We start from the raw sequence: 16,975 nt of genomic DNA, 5'->3' as shown, positions 1-16,975 counted from the left end.
TGGCTTTGCGTAGAGATGTTCATCTTCTACAGAATTTATCACGGGGAATGTTCCGAGGAATTGTTGGGATTAATCCCGGCTGCTGAATTTCACCTTCGGACATCTCGTCAAAATTCCAAATATCACCCGCATCACCTAGATGTCCGAAAATCCACAACAGCGCTATTTTTAAGACATTTTCTGCCTCGCACAACCACTCTGTGAAACCAGCTTTCGCCGGCGGTTTTTCCGAACCGATACGACTTGGGAACCTTTAAGAAAAGAGCGTACTCTTTCCTGGAAGGCCGGCAACGCACCTGCAAGCCCCCCGATGTTGCAGATGTCCATGGGCGGTGGTAGTCACTTTCCATCAGGTGAGCCTCCTGCTAGTTTGCCACCTCTGTCATAAAAAAAAAAAAAAAAGTTTCCAAATTTGGTGCCACATTGGCAATAAAAACAATATTTAATTTCTCTTACAACGGCATGATTGGTTTAAGAAAAAATAAAGAAATAACTTTACTTAATTTGATTGCTAAATAAAATCAGTATGCCACTTGTGAATGTAAATTCTGTTTTCCTCACCGCTAGCAAATATTTAAGTATCATAGTCATAGCTATAAGTTTTTTTTTTATTCATATGTCAATGTCATTAAGTTGACATTGATAATAGAATGTCATTCTTTATTATGATGAATTATCAGATAGTCCACTCGCTAGTCGTGACTGACGTAATAAATTACAATAACAGGGATTTCCCTCCTTGCTAAATGTAAATTTTGTTATGAATACTTTTCCTGTTCATAATCATAATTGTTATTCAAGATCAAGTAAGCGTCAACTACTACTTGAAAAGACATTTTTGTTAGAATTGTAGAAAAAGTATTATAACTGGAAGAAAATTGCATCAATCATGTATAAAAACGTCGAACTTCGCAAGTTACCTGCCGACGCACTGTGTAAAGTTGTAAATATTCTAGAGATCAACGATGATTGGAAAAAATTCATGTCGATTATACCCAAAAGCTTACAATGCGACAGTATTGGATCCAAATACAATAATGAACACATAAGGTATACATTGTTTTCGTACAATTCACAAATAACTAGTTATCAATAGACTATACAGGTATAAGGCCTGAAAACATCTATCTTATTATACAATATAATAATATAATTTCTAAATTTTCAATGTAGAATATATTTAAACTGTCAAACAGATGAATTTTTTTATTTCTGCTATGTGTTAAATATTATCCATATTAATTCCAACACGAACATGTTTACAAGCATCAATGTGATGTTTTTAACATATACTTGATTCAAATAAGAGATTGTAAGAAATTTTAAATCTCATTTTATATGTTGCATCGATTAAAAGTAAGTCAACAGTAAAGTAATTAAAGAGTGATTAAATAATATCTAGTTCATTCCAGAATGATTGAAGAGTATGCTAAAGCAAATAATATGAAATGCACAGAGATACTAATGGATGAGTGGGGAACATCTGGTAGAGTGCGACCAACACTGACACATTTGAAAAATATTTTAAAAGAAGCCCAAATGTACAGAGCAGCTGATGAAATTGCTCAAATGTTACAAGGTATCATTTTTGCTATGATAATAATGACTAGTACACATTCAATAGGGTAGACCATCACTGCCTTTTAGCATAGTTCCCAACCATTTTTTTTTTTCAAAATTTAACTTTAAATTCTTATAAATGTTTTGCCTTACTGTATCCTTATTACCATCCTGATCACTATACACTTTTGTTTATTCTAAAGGCAAATTATAAAGATGTTATTTTTTGTTTTTATTCATTTTTGTTAACAATTTTATATGCAGAATCATTACCTGAACGTCCAACATATGGCCCGGCTGCACCTATTACAACAAATGTTACAGAAATGTTAAATGATGAAAGTATGGAACAAAGATTTAATAATATGGGTTCAGTAAACAAGTCTAAATTTAATGAAATGTGTAACAAAACAACGAGGCAGATGAAGTCTGCAAGCGATATGATTGAATTTTCCAAGAATGGTATAAGAGAAACATATAATGTTGACAATCAAAAATCTGAAAGTGATTTTATTAAATTCTCCAAAGAACAGCAACAAACACAAGTGTCTATGAATGTGCCAGACATTAGTGCTATGTTAAAGTCAAAAAGTAACCAATCTATTGATCGTTTAAGTTACACATACACAGATTCCGATATTTCTAATACAAGTTATGAAAGTAAAACTATTAGTAGTAAAAGTAATAATATTAAGCACAATCCCAACATATATCAGACATCATTTCCAGATATTAATATTTCCATGAGAATAGACAGTGCTATACTTCAAGATGAAAATTTAACTCACTTTGAATATAATCAATTAGAAACTATCACAGGTAACTTTTCTGAGACACTGTACAATGGTCCTAATGGTTTGATGGGACGAATCGGAAGTGGAGGCTTTGGAGATGTGTTTGTTGGCAATCATTTTAAGTATGGCTTACTTGCTGTTAAAAAAGCTCACAGTCACCTACAAATTCACCGAAAGCCTGATATTGCAATGACAGTTTTTAATACAGAAGTGAAATACCTTTCACAGTTTAGACACAATAACATTGTTCCCATAATAGGATTTTCGAAAGATGGTCCAGCACCATGTATTGTTTGTGAATATATAGATGGAGGTTCTTTACAACAAAACATTGAAGCAAAGATCTTGAGCGAAATTCAAAGAATTAATATAATGATAGGGACAGCTGAAGGGTTGAAATATTTGCACACTAGTGAAAAACCTTTACAAAGTAAAGGTAACAGTGAAATTTTAGGAATTGTAGGTGAAATTGATTCACAGAACACCATTAAGAATTTTGTTCATGGGGATGTTAAAACAGCTAATATTCTTCTAACAAAAGAATTTGTACCAAAGGTAAAACATCTTTTCGTTATAGTTTAAAGAGATTTTATATGAGAAATTTTTACTATATTACTATAATAATACTACTATTTATTATATAATACTTGTATTTATATTTATTTTATATAATGTTTAATGTTAAAAAGTGAGTATCCTTATTTTTATTATTAAAACTCAAATACTTTTGTTACAGTTATGCGACTTTGGATTAGCCAAGCAATATGATTCAACATTCGTGACAACTTGTCCCATGGGTACCTCAGCATATATGGCTCCTGAAGGCATCCATGGTACTATAACACAAAAGATTGATATATTCAGTTTTGGTATTGTATTATTGGAACTACTTACTGGTTTAAAACCGATTGTTGCTAACGATGGAGAGAATTTAAATATTAAACATTATGTTGAAGAAAACTCTATTAATAATGATATAAGTCATTTATTAGATTCTTCAGTTGAAACTTGGACTAAAGCCAATGAAGTTTATAATCTAGCTCAAAATTGCTTAGAATACAATAGGAAAAGCAGACCAACTATAACAGAGGTTGCCAATATTTTATACAGAATAAAGAATTAATTTTTAAATTAGTAGTAACTGTGTAAATTAATTTTTTAAATTAGTAATAACTGTAAAATGTGATATATTTTATTCAAATATACATTCATTAACATAAATTTCTTGTTTGATTGTTTCTACACGTGTATTGAAATTATTATTTTCCATATCAATAGCTTTCTCTAAATCAGCAATAATTTGTTCTTGTTCATCAGTTTTACAGAGAGTAATCAATGTAATTAGAAGTTTTTGCATGTGTGTGGCTAAATCTTCATCTTTACATGCATATAACACTTTGAAAAGAATAGAAATTATTTTGTGATCAGAATGCAGCTTCCATATACACCAACAATATCTAATCCATTCTTCTAAACACTGAAAAAAAAAATTAATTACAATAATTTGTACAATAATGATTAATTAATGTTATTCATTTCATATAATGAGATTAATTTAAGCATGATTTCAGATTTTATGAAATCAGTGATGAATTAAAAAAAAAAAATCTCCAAAGACTGTTTGTTTATAATACATTTTTAAAAACTTAATAATTCATACCTGTAATGTACTAGACAAAAGGATTTCAGCAACAGCCTCATTCGTGCAGACATCTAAACTGTCACAAATAATTGTTCTGAAAATATTTTTACTAACACAATTGATTTTGTGTAATTGAATAATATGTTTAGTGAATTTAAAACATTCCGATTTCCTCTGTAAATTAGATTCTGTATATAACTGATCTAGGATCCCAGTGTACATCTCCTCCAGCTTAGCATTCTAAAATTAAAACTTGTTTAATAAGTGATACTAAAAATATATATTTCAAGAAAATATAATGTTTATACCAATACCAATTTAGAAAAATTCATACCTTCACATCAGATGGAAACATTCTACACAATTCCAATAAGCAAGCATGTGTCAATTTTGTAATGTCTGCATCTTTCTCGATGAATGTTTTCTTTAAACTCCTATATACAACTTCATAGTAATTTCCACCATCAAAATCTTTGTACTCCTGTGGAAAAGAAAGTAAAAATGTAATTATTAATTTGCATTTGGCAAGTTAACAAGCAAAATTAGGGCAAATTAATGCTGCAATATTCAGGTTAAAAATGTGCAGACACAGAAAGCGAGTAACAATATCAATAAAAAAAATTTTATACAATTACATACCAAACATCTTAGTATTGATAGACAACATATTAATCCTTTACTTCTATTTGTATTGATGTAATCATCAATTAATAACAGTGAAGCAGGAAATATCTTTTGTGGTTTTAAACCTACTTTGTATTTCTGAAAAACAACCATCAAATTCAAGGTTTTATATTATGTTCAATAAAATCTATCAATAAACTATCAGACGACTTACCCTTAAATCTTTTACTATTGAGCAGTAAACTTCAATTTGCCCAGGATATTTCTTAAAATTATCATAAGTAAGTTTACCATGCAAAACATCAAGTGATTTATCATATATTTCTTGTACATCAAAATTTGTATTCTGCTGTAATATATTATCTAACCGTAAACCACACAATAGCTCAAAGTAAATGTTTAATTTTTTAGAATATTCCTGTGTGTTTTCGTTATTCCATGGACAGTCACAAGTGAGTTCTTTATACAATATCAGTAATGATGCTATTATTGCTGAAGTCTCCTTTGTTTTTAATATATCTAAGTCACCTAAGCATTGTTCCAATAATTGAAAGTTATGTCTTAAATTCTTATTTCTTATATCAAATTCTACGTGAGTTGTTCTTTCTTCGAAATTTAAATCCAATTTTGGTAATAAGCAACGATTGATACTTTCTAATAATTCTGAAATATACTTCATTGTATCAATTTTCATCGGAAATTAATTAATAACACTGAGTGATCTTTATCTTAATGTGAAGGTATATGATAATTTACTTTTACACTTAATTATTAAAATATAAATCAATTATGTAGGGACCTATACAATTGAATTCTTTTTTTTCAATTGTCAATTGTGAATTGACTTTATATGAACATATGATGAGTCAAATTTTAAGTCTATAACTATAACAACAATAATATAATCAGGGATGCCAGTTTTTGTTTTATCCGCAAACAAAATTCATACAACAACTACAATAGATCTGCGTCACTATCAATGTCAGACCTCAAACAAGAAACAATTGCAATTTATTTGAAAATCGTGGTAGGTTCTATGTTTAAGTTCTCAAATGTGAAATATATCTGGATCAGAAAAATATTATATTTTTATGAGTCACAATTAGACTCATGAATAAATTAGGGTCTGCTTGCATTTATTTTATCAAAAATAATAGAAGATAAAATTAAACGTACTAGTTGGTTATATAGAGTGCAAGTAGTAGTTAGCTTATTACTTACATCACTGTTATCAGTGCGCTTATATTTTCTATATTACTTTCATTGGCTGCGTATTACAATGCTGTTGCCTTCACGACGACCAATTAAATTAAAAAAAAATGCATACTGACAGTTAGTGGCTATCGTTACAATGAAATCATAAATGTTGACAATTTAGCATTTAAGACAGAACTGAGAAGGTTGTCAATACCAATAGCTGTCAGTTTCATATTGCGCATTGTACTCAACGGACTGTTGTATATTTACATCAGAAGTTACTAGCGACTCGTTTAGAATTGCCGCAGTGTCGTATTTTTAAATAGCACCGGGGGTACAAACAATACACAAAGTGTGTGAGATTTTTATGTTCTTAAATCTATTAATAAAAAGAGGTACCGCCCTTTTGAATTCGACGTAACTCCATCATAATATTCAAAATAAATAGTTTGATTTTTAATCTTTTTAATGAAAAGATTAATAGCTCGCCATTGAAAATTAGAAATTGATAATATTCGCAGATATAAGATAATCTCAAATATAATGACTTTATTATGTGACAACAAATAAGAGTGAATTAATAATGTTACTTTTTTAAAAAGTGCAAACATATTTATATTAAGTGGACAACGTGCAACTATGTTAAGGAATAATTAAGTGATTATATATATACTATCTTTGTTTGATAGTAGTAATGAAAATTAACTTTTCTTGTTTCATAAATGAAAGTGAAGTGACCTGAGTGATTTTTAATCTTTAAATTTATTTGAGACATTTATATCTATGCCTAGTATAAAGAAGATCAAGTCACCTCAACAAATATGGGAAAATATTTCTTCTGTTTTTGTGGAATTTGTTGAGAGGATATTTTTCACCCTTGGCATATTTGTTGCCAAACATCCATGGAGTACTATAGTGGCAACATGGGCCTTTGTCCTCCTGAGCTGCGGTGGATTACTCACATTTCACATAGAAAAGAATCCTATGAAACTATGGGTACCCCCAGATTCAGATTTCTTTTATGACACCAATTGGTATATTAACAATTTTGGTACAAATTTTAGATTACAGAAATTAATAATAACAGCAGACAATGTCTTAGATTCAAATGTGATAAAATTAATTTACAATATCTCAAATCATGTGAGCTCATTGAAAGTTGAACATCAAAATGAAGTGTATACTCTGAATGAATTATGTTTTAAAGTACCTGTTGTTAATTTTGCTAGTACAAATTGGAAATCTAGATCTGATGAATCAATGCAAGTTAATAATAGTAAGCCGTTACAAAAACGTGGTGTTGTCAATGAAGACTTGTCTGATCCATCTCTTTGGATTGATGACGATTTTTATTGTAGTTTTCTCGAAAGCTTCCCATTAGTGTGCCTTCAATATAATATAATAGATATGTGGAAAAGGAACGCAACTCTTATAAATAATACTACAAATGATGATATAATAACTAAAATAAATAATGTTAGAGTAAATCCGTCCACTGGCCATCCTGTAGACTTTAAACAGTTTCTGGGTGGTATAGTGCATGATGAGGCAGGTAATGTAGTATCAGCCAAATCCATTTTGTTAACTTGGTATATGTATGTAAACATGACACAAGTGGATCTCAATGAGGTAGGTAATTTAGTTGGCACTGAAGACTGGGTATCAATTCCATTAGCACTTTGGGAATTGGAATATTTGAAGTATGTAAAATCCTTATCTTTTAATGATAGTAATATTAAATTTTATTATGAAGCTGGTAGAAGTTTCGCAGATACTAGTGGAGAAACAATGTTCCAAGATATGGATAAATTATTTATAGGTATTGTAATGATGTTTTTTTATGTTGTGATGGCTGTCTCCCGTTTCAACTGGTTAGAGATCAGATTAACATTAGGTAGTATTGGTCTTTTAAATGTTGGAATGGCTTACATTACTACTATAGGTTGGTGTTCTTTGATGGGTATCCCTTTTGGTCCTGTTCATTCCTCTTTACCTTTCCTACTAATGGGTCTTGGTGTGGATGATATGTTTGTTATGAATGCTTGTTGGAAAATAGTCCTAGCTACAGATGCACAGAAAAATATTCCCGTCAAGGTTGGCCATATGCTAAAACATGCAGGAGTATCCATTGTGATAACATCATTCACTGATATTGTTGCCTTATTGATTGGTGCCATCACAATTTTACCATCATTAAAGTCTTTTTGTATCTATGCTGCTGTCGGGGTGTTCTTCATCTTTTGTTTTTCTGTCACATTTTATGTAGCAGTGTTCACCTTAGATATTAGGAGAGTTGAACAAAAACGAAACGGTATATTATTTTGTTATAAACACAAAACTGAAATTAGTTTACCAACAGAGAAGACATTCTTTCAAAGATTTCTAGAGAGTATCTATAGAAATGTGGTATTAACTACTCCAGGAAAAACTATTATATTATTATTTACTTTAGGTATGACTTGTTTTAGTGTAGTATCAATATTGAAATTAGAACAGAGATTCGACCCAAAGTGGTTTATTCCCGATGGTACATATTACAAAGACTTTTTAAATGTTCATGAATACTACTATCCTGATGAAGGACAACCAGCAACAGTTTTCTTGGGTGATATGGATTATAGTGTAGAATTCGTAAAACTGTATGATATGATACAGGTATTGAGGAACGAATCATATGTAACAGACGTAAATACGTGGGTCGAAACGTTTCATGGATACGTTTATAAAAATTATGATCGAGATTTGAAAAATTCTACTGCGGTGTCTAGTACACAATTTAACAAGTATTTATCGAGATTTCTTTTTAGTCCTGTCGGTGGAAGATTTCAAATAAATTTCAAATTTAAAGACCCGCTTACATGCGGTCATGTATTTAATAACATAACAGCTTCATCACTGGCATTCAGATTTATTAGGTTTGAAGGTCCAGAGGAATATGTACCTGCAATGAATCGAGTTAAAGAAATTGTTAAGTCAACCAATATAACGACCGGAAGTGGTTATCGTAGCGTCTGGTCAAAAGTATTTGCAAATTGGGTTACCGACGAGATTATTGGCGTTGAAGTTGAAAGGAATATCGAATTAGCTCTGTTTTGTGTCATGATTTGCACAGTTATTTTGATTACGAATCTTCAGATGTGTTTGTGGATTTTCGTTTGTGTTATGTTAACAATAGTTAATGTTTTGGGGTGGATGCAAAGGTGGGGTATGACTGTTGATATTGTTTGCTGTATTGGCCTTGAACTTGCTATAGGTCTTTGTGTAGATTACGCCGCACACGTTGGTCATACGTTTTTAACGATTTCTCAAGGTTCTCGTAATGAAAGAGCTTTTAAAACAGTCACTTCTATAGGTACTGCAGTTCTTTTGGGCGGAGGTTCAACCTTGCTATCTTTATCATTATTAAGTATGTCCAAAGCCTATACTTTTCAGTCGTTTTTCAAAATATTCTTGCTTGTTATAATTTTTGGTCTTTCCAATGGCTTGTTGTTTTTGCCGGTTGTTTTGTCTCTCATTGGCCCAGCGGCCTATAGACCTCATGATAAAAAAGATAGATCGCCAGAAGGTGTGGAATTAAATGGAAAGTTTACCGATAAGGAAAAACAAATCGATGAGGAGTGAAGTGGTCAATATGGTAGATACTTTTTTAAACTGTTTAAAAGCATTAATAAAATACATTAAATAGCATATATATTGTATTGTAGATGTACTTTACGAATCTTGGTTGTTAATATAATGTTATTTGAAATGGAATGATATTAAAATAATTCAACAGTTAGAATTAGGTAATTATTGAAGAAAAGAGTCTTGCCTCGACTTTATAATGTGTCTGCAAATTTTCTTGTTTTTATGTAGATACTTATTTGGTATTAAACAGCATGAAAGTATTTTATTATCAAAATAAGTGCGCGTGCACTAGTATTTTAGGATGCTACACTGAACCTGACAGGTTGACGCATTGTAAGGGATTTTATTTATAAGTATTTTTTTAAGTATGTCAAAAAGTGTTATTTAAATATAAGCTTTTTGTAAGTGTTTTATGTAAAGTATACTTAGATTTTTGTATTACTTTTATATAGATATTTTTGGTAGCAACATGTATGTTAAGCAATAACATTTTTGTGATATTGTAATTTAGCCAATTACTTATTTCGGTGATTATAGGGTTTTAAAAATATTTTTTGAGGCCAATTACATTTGTAACCAATAAAGTATACTTTTTAAATTGTCTATTATTTATCTGCCTTTAATTAAATAATATATATTATAACAATGCAATAAAAATAGAAAATTGTTGATAAATGATGGAGTACTGATTGAAGATAAAAAAAAAACTAACGAATTAGAGTCTGACCAAACCTGCGGTTCGAGCCACTTTCGGCCAGAAATGTCGTCTTCGACAAATTCGACTAATATGTTTCGCCTAATCGAAAATAAGCTATTTGATATTTAAATTTATTATTATACAAATATTAATTATAATTCAATCATCCATGCCATACTACACCTATAGGTTAAATATTAAATGTATTTCTAATTTAATATATGTTAAAGTAATAGCCTGGTAATGTTCAACAGGTAGGTCATGGCGTCCACCAATCGGTTCCAACGCAGTTTGGTTCATTGAATACAGCAGGCTACCTCACGATGTTTTCATTCACTTGATGAGTTATAGATAAATTAAAGACTTGAAAATTTGATTAAGATGCACGTGTTCTAAGTTCGAACCACTGTGCCATCTCAGCTATACATAATATATTAATAAAATAGCAGTTATTAAAATAAATTTAAAATAATTCTGATTTATTTTGGTTGAGCTTGGATGCTTCATCTTTAATAGAGTTATTATAAGATTAAGTAAACTTATATAAACAATATGTTACTTTATAGTACTTAATTTAATTAATTAATATGATCGTACTTTGTACACACTTCTGTAATATTTATTTAACTCTGTATTTTATTTTAATCTATGGTTATATTATCTGCGGAACCATTTAATACGCGAGTATAAATGGTTTCTTCCAAATTATAGGGAAAAATAAAACCGGTGTCCAGTAGTCTCCTAACTTACTTATTCGTTATTAAAACAAAATTTACTTACTTGGATTAGTTTTTTTATACTCACATTGCATATCTAAAATAAATATCAGGTATATTTAAGAGCGATCTCCTGACAAACTTCGGCTACAGGTAATCATACTAACCGCATCAAGAAATACCTATGACCTAGGGTCAGACTATAAAAAATACTCTTAAGCAATTGGTCGTGCCTATGGCCAACTCATTGGTGATTGGACTAAGAGAGTATAAAGAGTTCACCAGTGCTTACGCACATATTTGTATACATATCCTTTGTACTTGAGAAGTCTCAGTTGAGAATGGTTGCCGTCACCGATATCTGTCAGGAAGATCTCGTCATTACCTTAATAATGGTGAAAACGCTTCAAAATAAAATGTGTAGTTTGAAAGAAGTTAGCGATATAACAAGACGCAAAATGCAACTTTATTTAAATTTTAAATGTTTAATGGGTATGAAGATAAAAGATGCCCTAGTGAGATAAGGTCATCATTTTCATCATTAAGGAACCCTACCAGCTGCGTGACCCAGCACGAACTTGAAATATCCATAACTCATATAGTTTAGACGTATTAATAATTGTTATTTATTACTGCGGTAATTTCCATACCGCTATTATAATAATATTTAATTGATCCTAATTTAAAAATTATCTTTCTGACAAATGGCAGCAAAATTGGACTTAATTGCTTGAATATTTAAGACTTATACATACAAAGTCCTAATAGAGTTTATCTGAGTCAAAGATACGTACGGTACGGTTTAAAATATTCGATTAGTACTAAATATTCTCCGTTATAATAAATCTATTTTGTAATACAATAAAACGGCATTATCTAATAGGTAGTTGGCCTCTAAGGTCGCATGCTATTAATCACGATAGTAATTGAATTAAACGTTTAAAAGATTTAAAATGTTAATTAAATATTTACTGTTGATCAATATCAAATTACGTTTTTATGTTGTTTAGTATCAATATACTAAACAACATAAAAACGTAGGTTTATGTACGTGCAAGCACCACTAAGTAAGTAAAGTTTTTTTATAGATCTCTTGGTGATCGGCTTTTAAAAAAGAAACGAAGGAAATCCAACACATTTGGTTGGAATTCCGCCGTATTGTTATTGTCTTTAAAGCTTATTAAATGACAGCACAAGGCTTTTGTCCAGCTATGGGACGTTTTTGGTTGGTCCTTTATACTGACTAACATTTTACGAACTTTTCTGCCATTTGCTTTAATTAAATGTTGATCTGATCCAGATCGTGTCAATAACGGTTTGAGGTCATACGTAAACAAAGTTTTTAATTCATTGTACTATAATAGTAATCTATAAAATTATCTTGTTTAATTACATGCTATATGGAAACGCGTACGTAGGCTGTGTTTACTATCTACAGTTTGGTCACTGACCAAAAGGAAAGGCCGCGCAAGAGCCCACGCGAAAATGGGGTTAAAAAGATACTTAAATAGCTACACTTACAAATATTCTAATCATTGAATCAAAAATCAAAAATTTTATTGCACTAAATAAATAAAATCATCAAAAGTATATATGTATTAAGTCGCTGTATTAATGTCCTTTGTATGTATAATTTAAGAACTCCATCCCAAAATGCAGTATATTTCATTTCTATTAAATAATTTCCGTTACATAATATTTATACTGTAATCCGGTAACGTGCTTACTAATAAATAATAATAAAGCTTTATTTATTCCGTAAATGCCTACATTATAAATAATAATAATAATAACCCTAATTAACAAATAGATCTTTAGTTGTGACATCAACTATAAATACATTATAATAATAGTTGTAGTGCATAAATTAGACATTTGATTTTAATAATTTCTCATTCAAATGATTAGTATCTATCATCTTTTAAAAAAAAATATTGTTACACATTAAAATTAATTAATGAACATTAAAATCATTATCAAATATTAAAATTAATTATCAACCATTAAATTCAACTATTTTACACTAAAATACTAAAATAAATTATTAAATATTAAAAGTAAGGAATGAATTGTATAATCCTTTCCATTTTGTTATTGCAAAATGTCGTCTTTCATCGGTGTATGTCTAGATGGCCAGCCCATTTCCATTTTAGTGTTTTAGCAAAAAGTATGGCATCAGTCACTCTAGTTTTGTTGCGAATGTCTACTGGTTTCACTCTGTCTCTTAAGGTGATTCCTAGACAGCTTCTCTCCATTGCTCTTTGTGGTATTAATCAATACTGATTCTAATATTGTAATGTTAGCACGATTAAGAGCATTATTCAAGTTTTGTAATGGATTTTAATATACATAATTTGTAGATATATAACAGATTATGGTCTTATTAATTACTAGGAAGATAAATACTCCGATTTAATGATTACCAGTGTAACGTAAAAGTAAGTGTAAATGAGAAATGTCCTATATTAAAGCAGAGGTGACCATGTTTTATTTTGTGGACTATTTGTCGGTCTCCCTTACTAACGCTAACTTCTACCAGCTTAGAATTATATTATAATATAGCATATTCATATATAAAAATTTTAATTCTTTATGTTCATAATATATTATATAGATATGTAAATATATATTTATTATTATTAATTTCTGATTTTTCAATAGATGGAATCGGATGGTATCGGACGATAAAAACATTTTATTTTATACCTATATCGCATATTTAGACTAAAATTAATCTCAAATTAACTTCAAACTTGAGAACTCGAAGAAAGAATCACAGCAGACTTGTATATTCTAATCTAAAACCGCTAATAGAGTCTTGTTTGGTAAATAATAAAGTGAATATTTTATCTCAATTTAATTTAAAATTAAAATAGATTTATTTTAACATTGTTAGCTTTAGCTTCATCATCAATAAGGTTTTAAGGTCATGCGAAATATGCGATAAAAGTCTGTTGTTGTGTTCAATACTTATTTATTATTAATAAATTATGTATAAACAAGAATAATGGGTGATCACATACGATAAACGTTCAAAATAAATAGCTTATCATTTCATACGATCAAATTTATTTAAAAGATAATAGTTTCTAGTTTTGATTAAAAGTTTATATTGTTAATCCATATAGTTTTAAGATTCTTACATTATCAGTAATTATAAATATTATCAGTCGTAACCAATTATGGTCTAGTTTTAATTTTTTTTTTTTATATTTTCTCTATGATGATCAATATATTATGATTTATTATAAATTTATTTGTAACGGTTCGACCTGATTTTATTTTTTAATTCAATTATTGTATGTGTTGTAAAAATCTTATTATTTTTTTGTCTTGAACTTATTTGTATGCCTGAATTGGTTAAACAAAGTTTTAAATACAAATCTTTTTTCCTACACCTTCGTGATAGAACATTTTTTAGGCAAATAAATAATAAAATTTAGTATCGGCACTGGCACACAATAAAATAATATTTTTGTGTATTGATTTGTACCAACGTAATGTATTATTTTTTGTTTTATAATTCTGTATGTAACAATTACATATTTAGAAACTTTCTTTGCGTAGTTTTTTAAAGAAAACTCTTCACATAGAAAGTCATCGTTGACAAAGCAATGGAACTAAATGTATATCAACTTATATCAATTTATGAAAATCTATTTTACTATGGACATGGGAAGTATAAGGGTAGGATTATTTTTAAGAACACGATGAGGACAGGGATGTTTTTTGGTTTGTTCAAGTGTAAAATTGGGTCATAAATTTTATTTCATATCGCCGGAATTATTATTGTCTATTAAGTATTAAAGAAATCAGTACCATAACTCATAAAATAATTATATTATAAAACTGAGAATTTACCTCGTTCATAAAATTAAACCGGAAATGCTATGTATTATTTGATATAATCAGTGATAATAATTATTATATTTACACAAGTAAGAATAAGCTTAAAATAAATATAGCCTTAAATTGCCGACTCCGCAAATTCAATTGTTGCTGGAACAAGTTATTTTTTTGTTGTAACAAAATTGCACAGATATTTTAGCTTTGTAAATTCGTAATAAATACATTTAAGTGATTTATAAAAAAAAAACATTAATATAGATATATATAATAAATACCGAGGAGTTAGTATATAGCTTAGTATGTTGACTTTCGGGCAGGATTTATTTTATAAATTTTATTTTATTAACATAACTTAGAGTGTTGCCAGTCCTTCTCGGTAGAATATACATTTCCAACCGATGGTTGGTTTAAATTTAATACAATTTTGTAATCAAATGTCAATTCAGAAATGCTTGTTAAAACCCATTTTAATGAAGTGTTGATTTGATTTGGTACAGACAGATTAAAATTATGATTGATTTTATAAAAATTTAAAGATATAAAAATTCAAATATGTTTAATAGTTTATGACAGATGACAAATTGATTACTTCGATTAGGTAGCATATGGGTAACGATAACGCAGCTGACGACAAGAGATAAGCTCGATACATTGTCGATTTTTATGAGCAGATTTGATGTCTACGAATCAATACAATATATGTCTACATCGTCTACATATACATTCATATACGCTTAACCTGTCATTCTAGCGCAAAATTTAGAAGATCAGGATGATAAAATAAATTCAAGCTTCCTCCAACAAATATATTTCTCTATCCCCAATAATCCGATTATTTCTCGTGACATGTCAATAATTAAAAAAATAAACATATTAGTGCCACTCTTAAATATAATGTCACATAAAATAATATTATTAATTAATAGTTTTACAAATTATTAAGCAATTATGACAACAATATTTGTTTATTATGTAGAATAATGTTAAATAGGTACCTACTTTCTTTTATAATAATTATTTGTTATAATACTGTGATATAATTAATTATGACTCGCTAACATTAATATAAACAGTAAAAACAATTATATTTTAATATCTACTGTATTAAAATAATTAATAACAATACTAGTGTTAATATCTTAGAAATATCAAACAAGACAAAAATTAAATTTATACAGTAGTATTTTAATGTTGATAATAAATAAATAACATAAAAAACGTTTGCTAAAGTATCTCAGTAGCTAAAACCGAGTGAGTAAACACCACTGAGCGTTATGTGCCAGTTTGTATTCATAATAATTTATCACATGGTCTGCGAAATGGTGTAAGTAATTTTTATTTTTGCCTGTAATAGGGACCAGCTTAAAAACAAAAGTTTCAACATTGTACATTAATTACATTCATATCAATTATTATTATCACAAGTGTTACAACTATGCGATTTGATAAGATAAATAATAATCACCAAGTCTTTCTTAATAGACTAATTTGATGACTAGCTTATTTTATAATTGTGTTGTGTTTATATGGAAGATTGTTATTTTTCAAACTAGAAAATGTTGTCTTTGTTTAAAAATATAAGTCAGCTAATTGGAAATTACTTTTCTACGATACAAGTTTAAATTATAAACATAGCGAACTATAGAATTTTTTTTAGTCAGACAAAGGTGCAAAGGACATCCATGATTCCTACTTTTTTTGTCAAATGTATAAGTGTCGTCTAAAAAAATATTTACATATTATGTAAGAACTTGTCCGCCTTAATATTTTTTATTAGCACTCCAAAGCCGTAAGATCATTGACCTATGTTTTATTTGAGTTCAAATCTCTGTATTTTTAAGTGCATTTGTTTACTTTTTTGTATGCATCCACACGCAGCGGTGTAGCCTAATCTCATTCACTCACTACATAAGTTTTATTATGCAGATATCAGATATTCAGAAACATCGTCATTTGAGAAACTACAAATAGCTTATTTTTGTATAAAAATGAATTTTTGTCAGTATTTTTGGAAATTAATCTCCTAAGGGGTTAAACCTTTAATATATCTATAGGGGATATAAGTTTAAACTAAAAGTAATGATTAATTTCCATATTTCGCAATTTTTATGCTTAAAAATATGGAAGTTACTTATTGTTTTGGTATTTAAGATTTTTTTTTTCATCAGTTGTAGCAATTGATAATAATCCTATCCTATCTAGCTATTTGAATTATTTAGTAGTTAAAATAATAATAATAATATACTTAAGCACGAGAGTCGTGTTAATC

General features: G+C 29.0%; 3 protein-coding genes across 3 annotated transcripts; 2 read left to right on the top strand and 1 right to left on the bottom strand.

Annotated features, from left to right (window-relative positions):
- The first annotated feature begins 676 nt into the window (after window positions 1-676).
- Window positions 677-3,500, top strand: LOC125065242 (interleukin-1 receptor-associated kinase 4-like). Its single transcript, XM_047672755.1, has 4 exons — window positions 677-1,050; window positions 1,413-1,579; window positions 1,825-2,909; window positions 3,091-3,500. Exons 1-4 carry the CDS (start codon window positions 890-892, stop codon window positions 3,475-3,477), a joined length of 1,800 nt encoding a protein of 599 aa, XP_047528711.1. The 5' UTR covers window positions 677-889; the 3' UTR covers window positions 3,478-3,500.
- Window positions 3,324-5,569, bottom strand: LOC125065243. Its single transcript, XM_047672756.1, has 5 exons — window positions 4,835-5,569; window positions 4,636-4,758; window positions 4,331-4,477; window positions 4,015-4,236; window positions 3,324-3,831 (listed from the first exon to the last, which is right to left on the bottom strand). The coding sequence occupies exons 1-5, from the start codon at window positions 5,312-5,314 to the stop codon at window positions 3,547-3,549; spliced, it is 1,257 nt and encodes a 418-aa protein (XP_047528712.1). The 5' UTR covers window positions 5,315-5,569; the 3' UTR covers window positions 3,324-3,546.
- A 436-nt stretch (window positions 5,570-6,005) lies between these two features.
- On the top strand, window positions 6,006-10,028 carry LOC125065226 (patched domain-containing protein 3-like). The gene has a single exon (XM_047672733.1). The coding sequence runs from the start codon at window positions 6,601-6,603 to the stop codon at window positions 9,436-9,438; it is 2,838 nt and encodes a 945-aa protein (XP_047528689.1). The 5' UTR covers window positions 6,006-6,600; the 3' UTR covers window positions 9,439-10,028.
- Window positions 10,029-16,975: the final 6,947 nt, after the last annotated feature.

Source organism: Vanessa atalanta, chromosome 7 (assembly GCF_905147765.1).
Source record: "Vanessa atalanta chromosome 7, ilVanAtal1.2, whole genome shotgun sequence".
NCBI classification, from domain to species: Eukaryota; Metazoa; Arthropoda; class Insecta; order Lepidoptera; family Nymphalidae; genus Vanessa; species Vanessa atalanta.
Note: the sequence above shows the minus strand (reverse complement) of the source record. Positions and strands in the feature narration are given on the sequence as shown.

Coding starts and splice junctions, on each gene's coding strand:
- LOC125065242 (XM_047672755.1), top strand. CDS start 890: ATGTATAAAAACGTCGAACTTCGCAAGTTACCTGCCGACGCACTGTGT. Junction 1,051..1,412: donor TACAATAATGAACACATAAG/GTATACATTGTT, acceptor AGTTCATTCCAG/AATGATTGAAGAGTATGCTA. Junction 2,910..3,090: donor CAAAAGAATTTGTACCAAAG/GTAAAACATCTT, acceptor CTTTTGTTACAG/TTATGCGACTTTGGATTAGC.
- LOC125065243 (XM_047672756.1), bottom strand. CDS start 5,314: ATGAAAATTGATACAATGAAGTATATTTCAGAATTATTAGAAAGTATC. Junction 4,237..4,330: donor TGTTTCCATCTGATGTGAAG/GTATGAATTTTT, acceptor TTTTAATTTTAG/AATGCTAAGCTGGAGGAGAT. Junction 3,832..4,014: donor TTTTGTCTAGTACATTACAG/GTATGAATTATT, acceptor TTTTTTTTTCAG/TGTTTAGAAGAATGGATTAG.
- LOC125065226 (XM_047672733.1), top strand. CDS start 6,601: ATGCCTAGTATAAAGAAGATCAAGTCACCTCAACAAATATGGGAAAAT.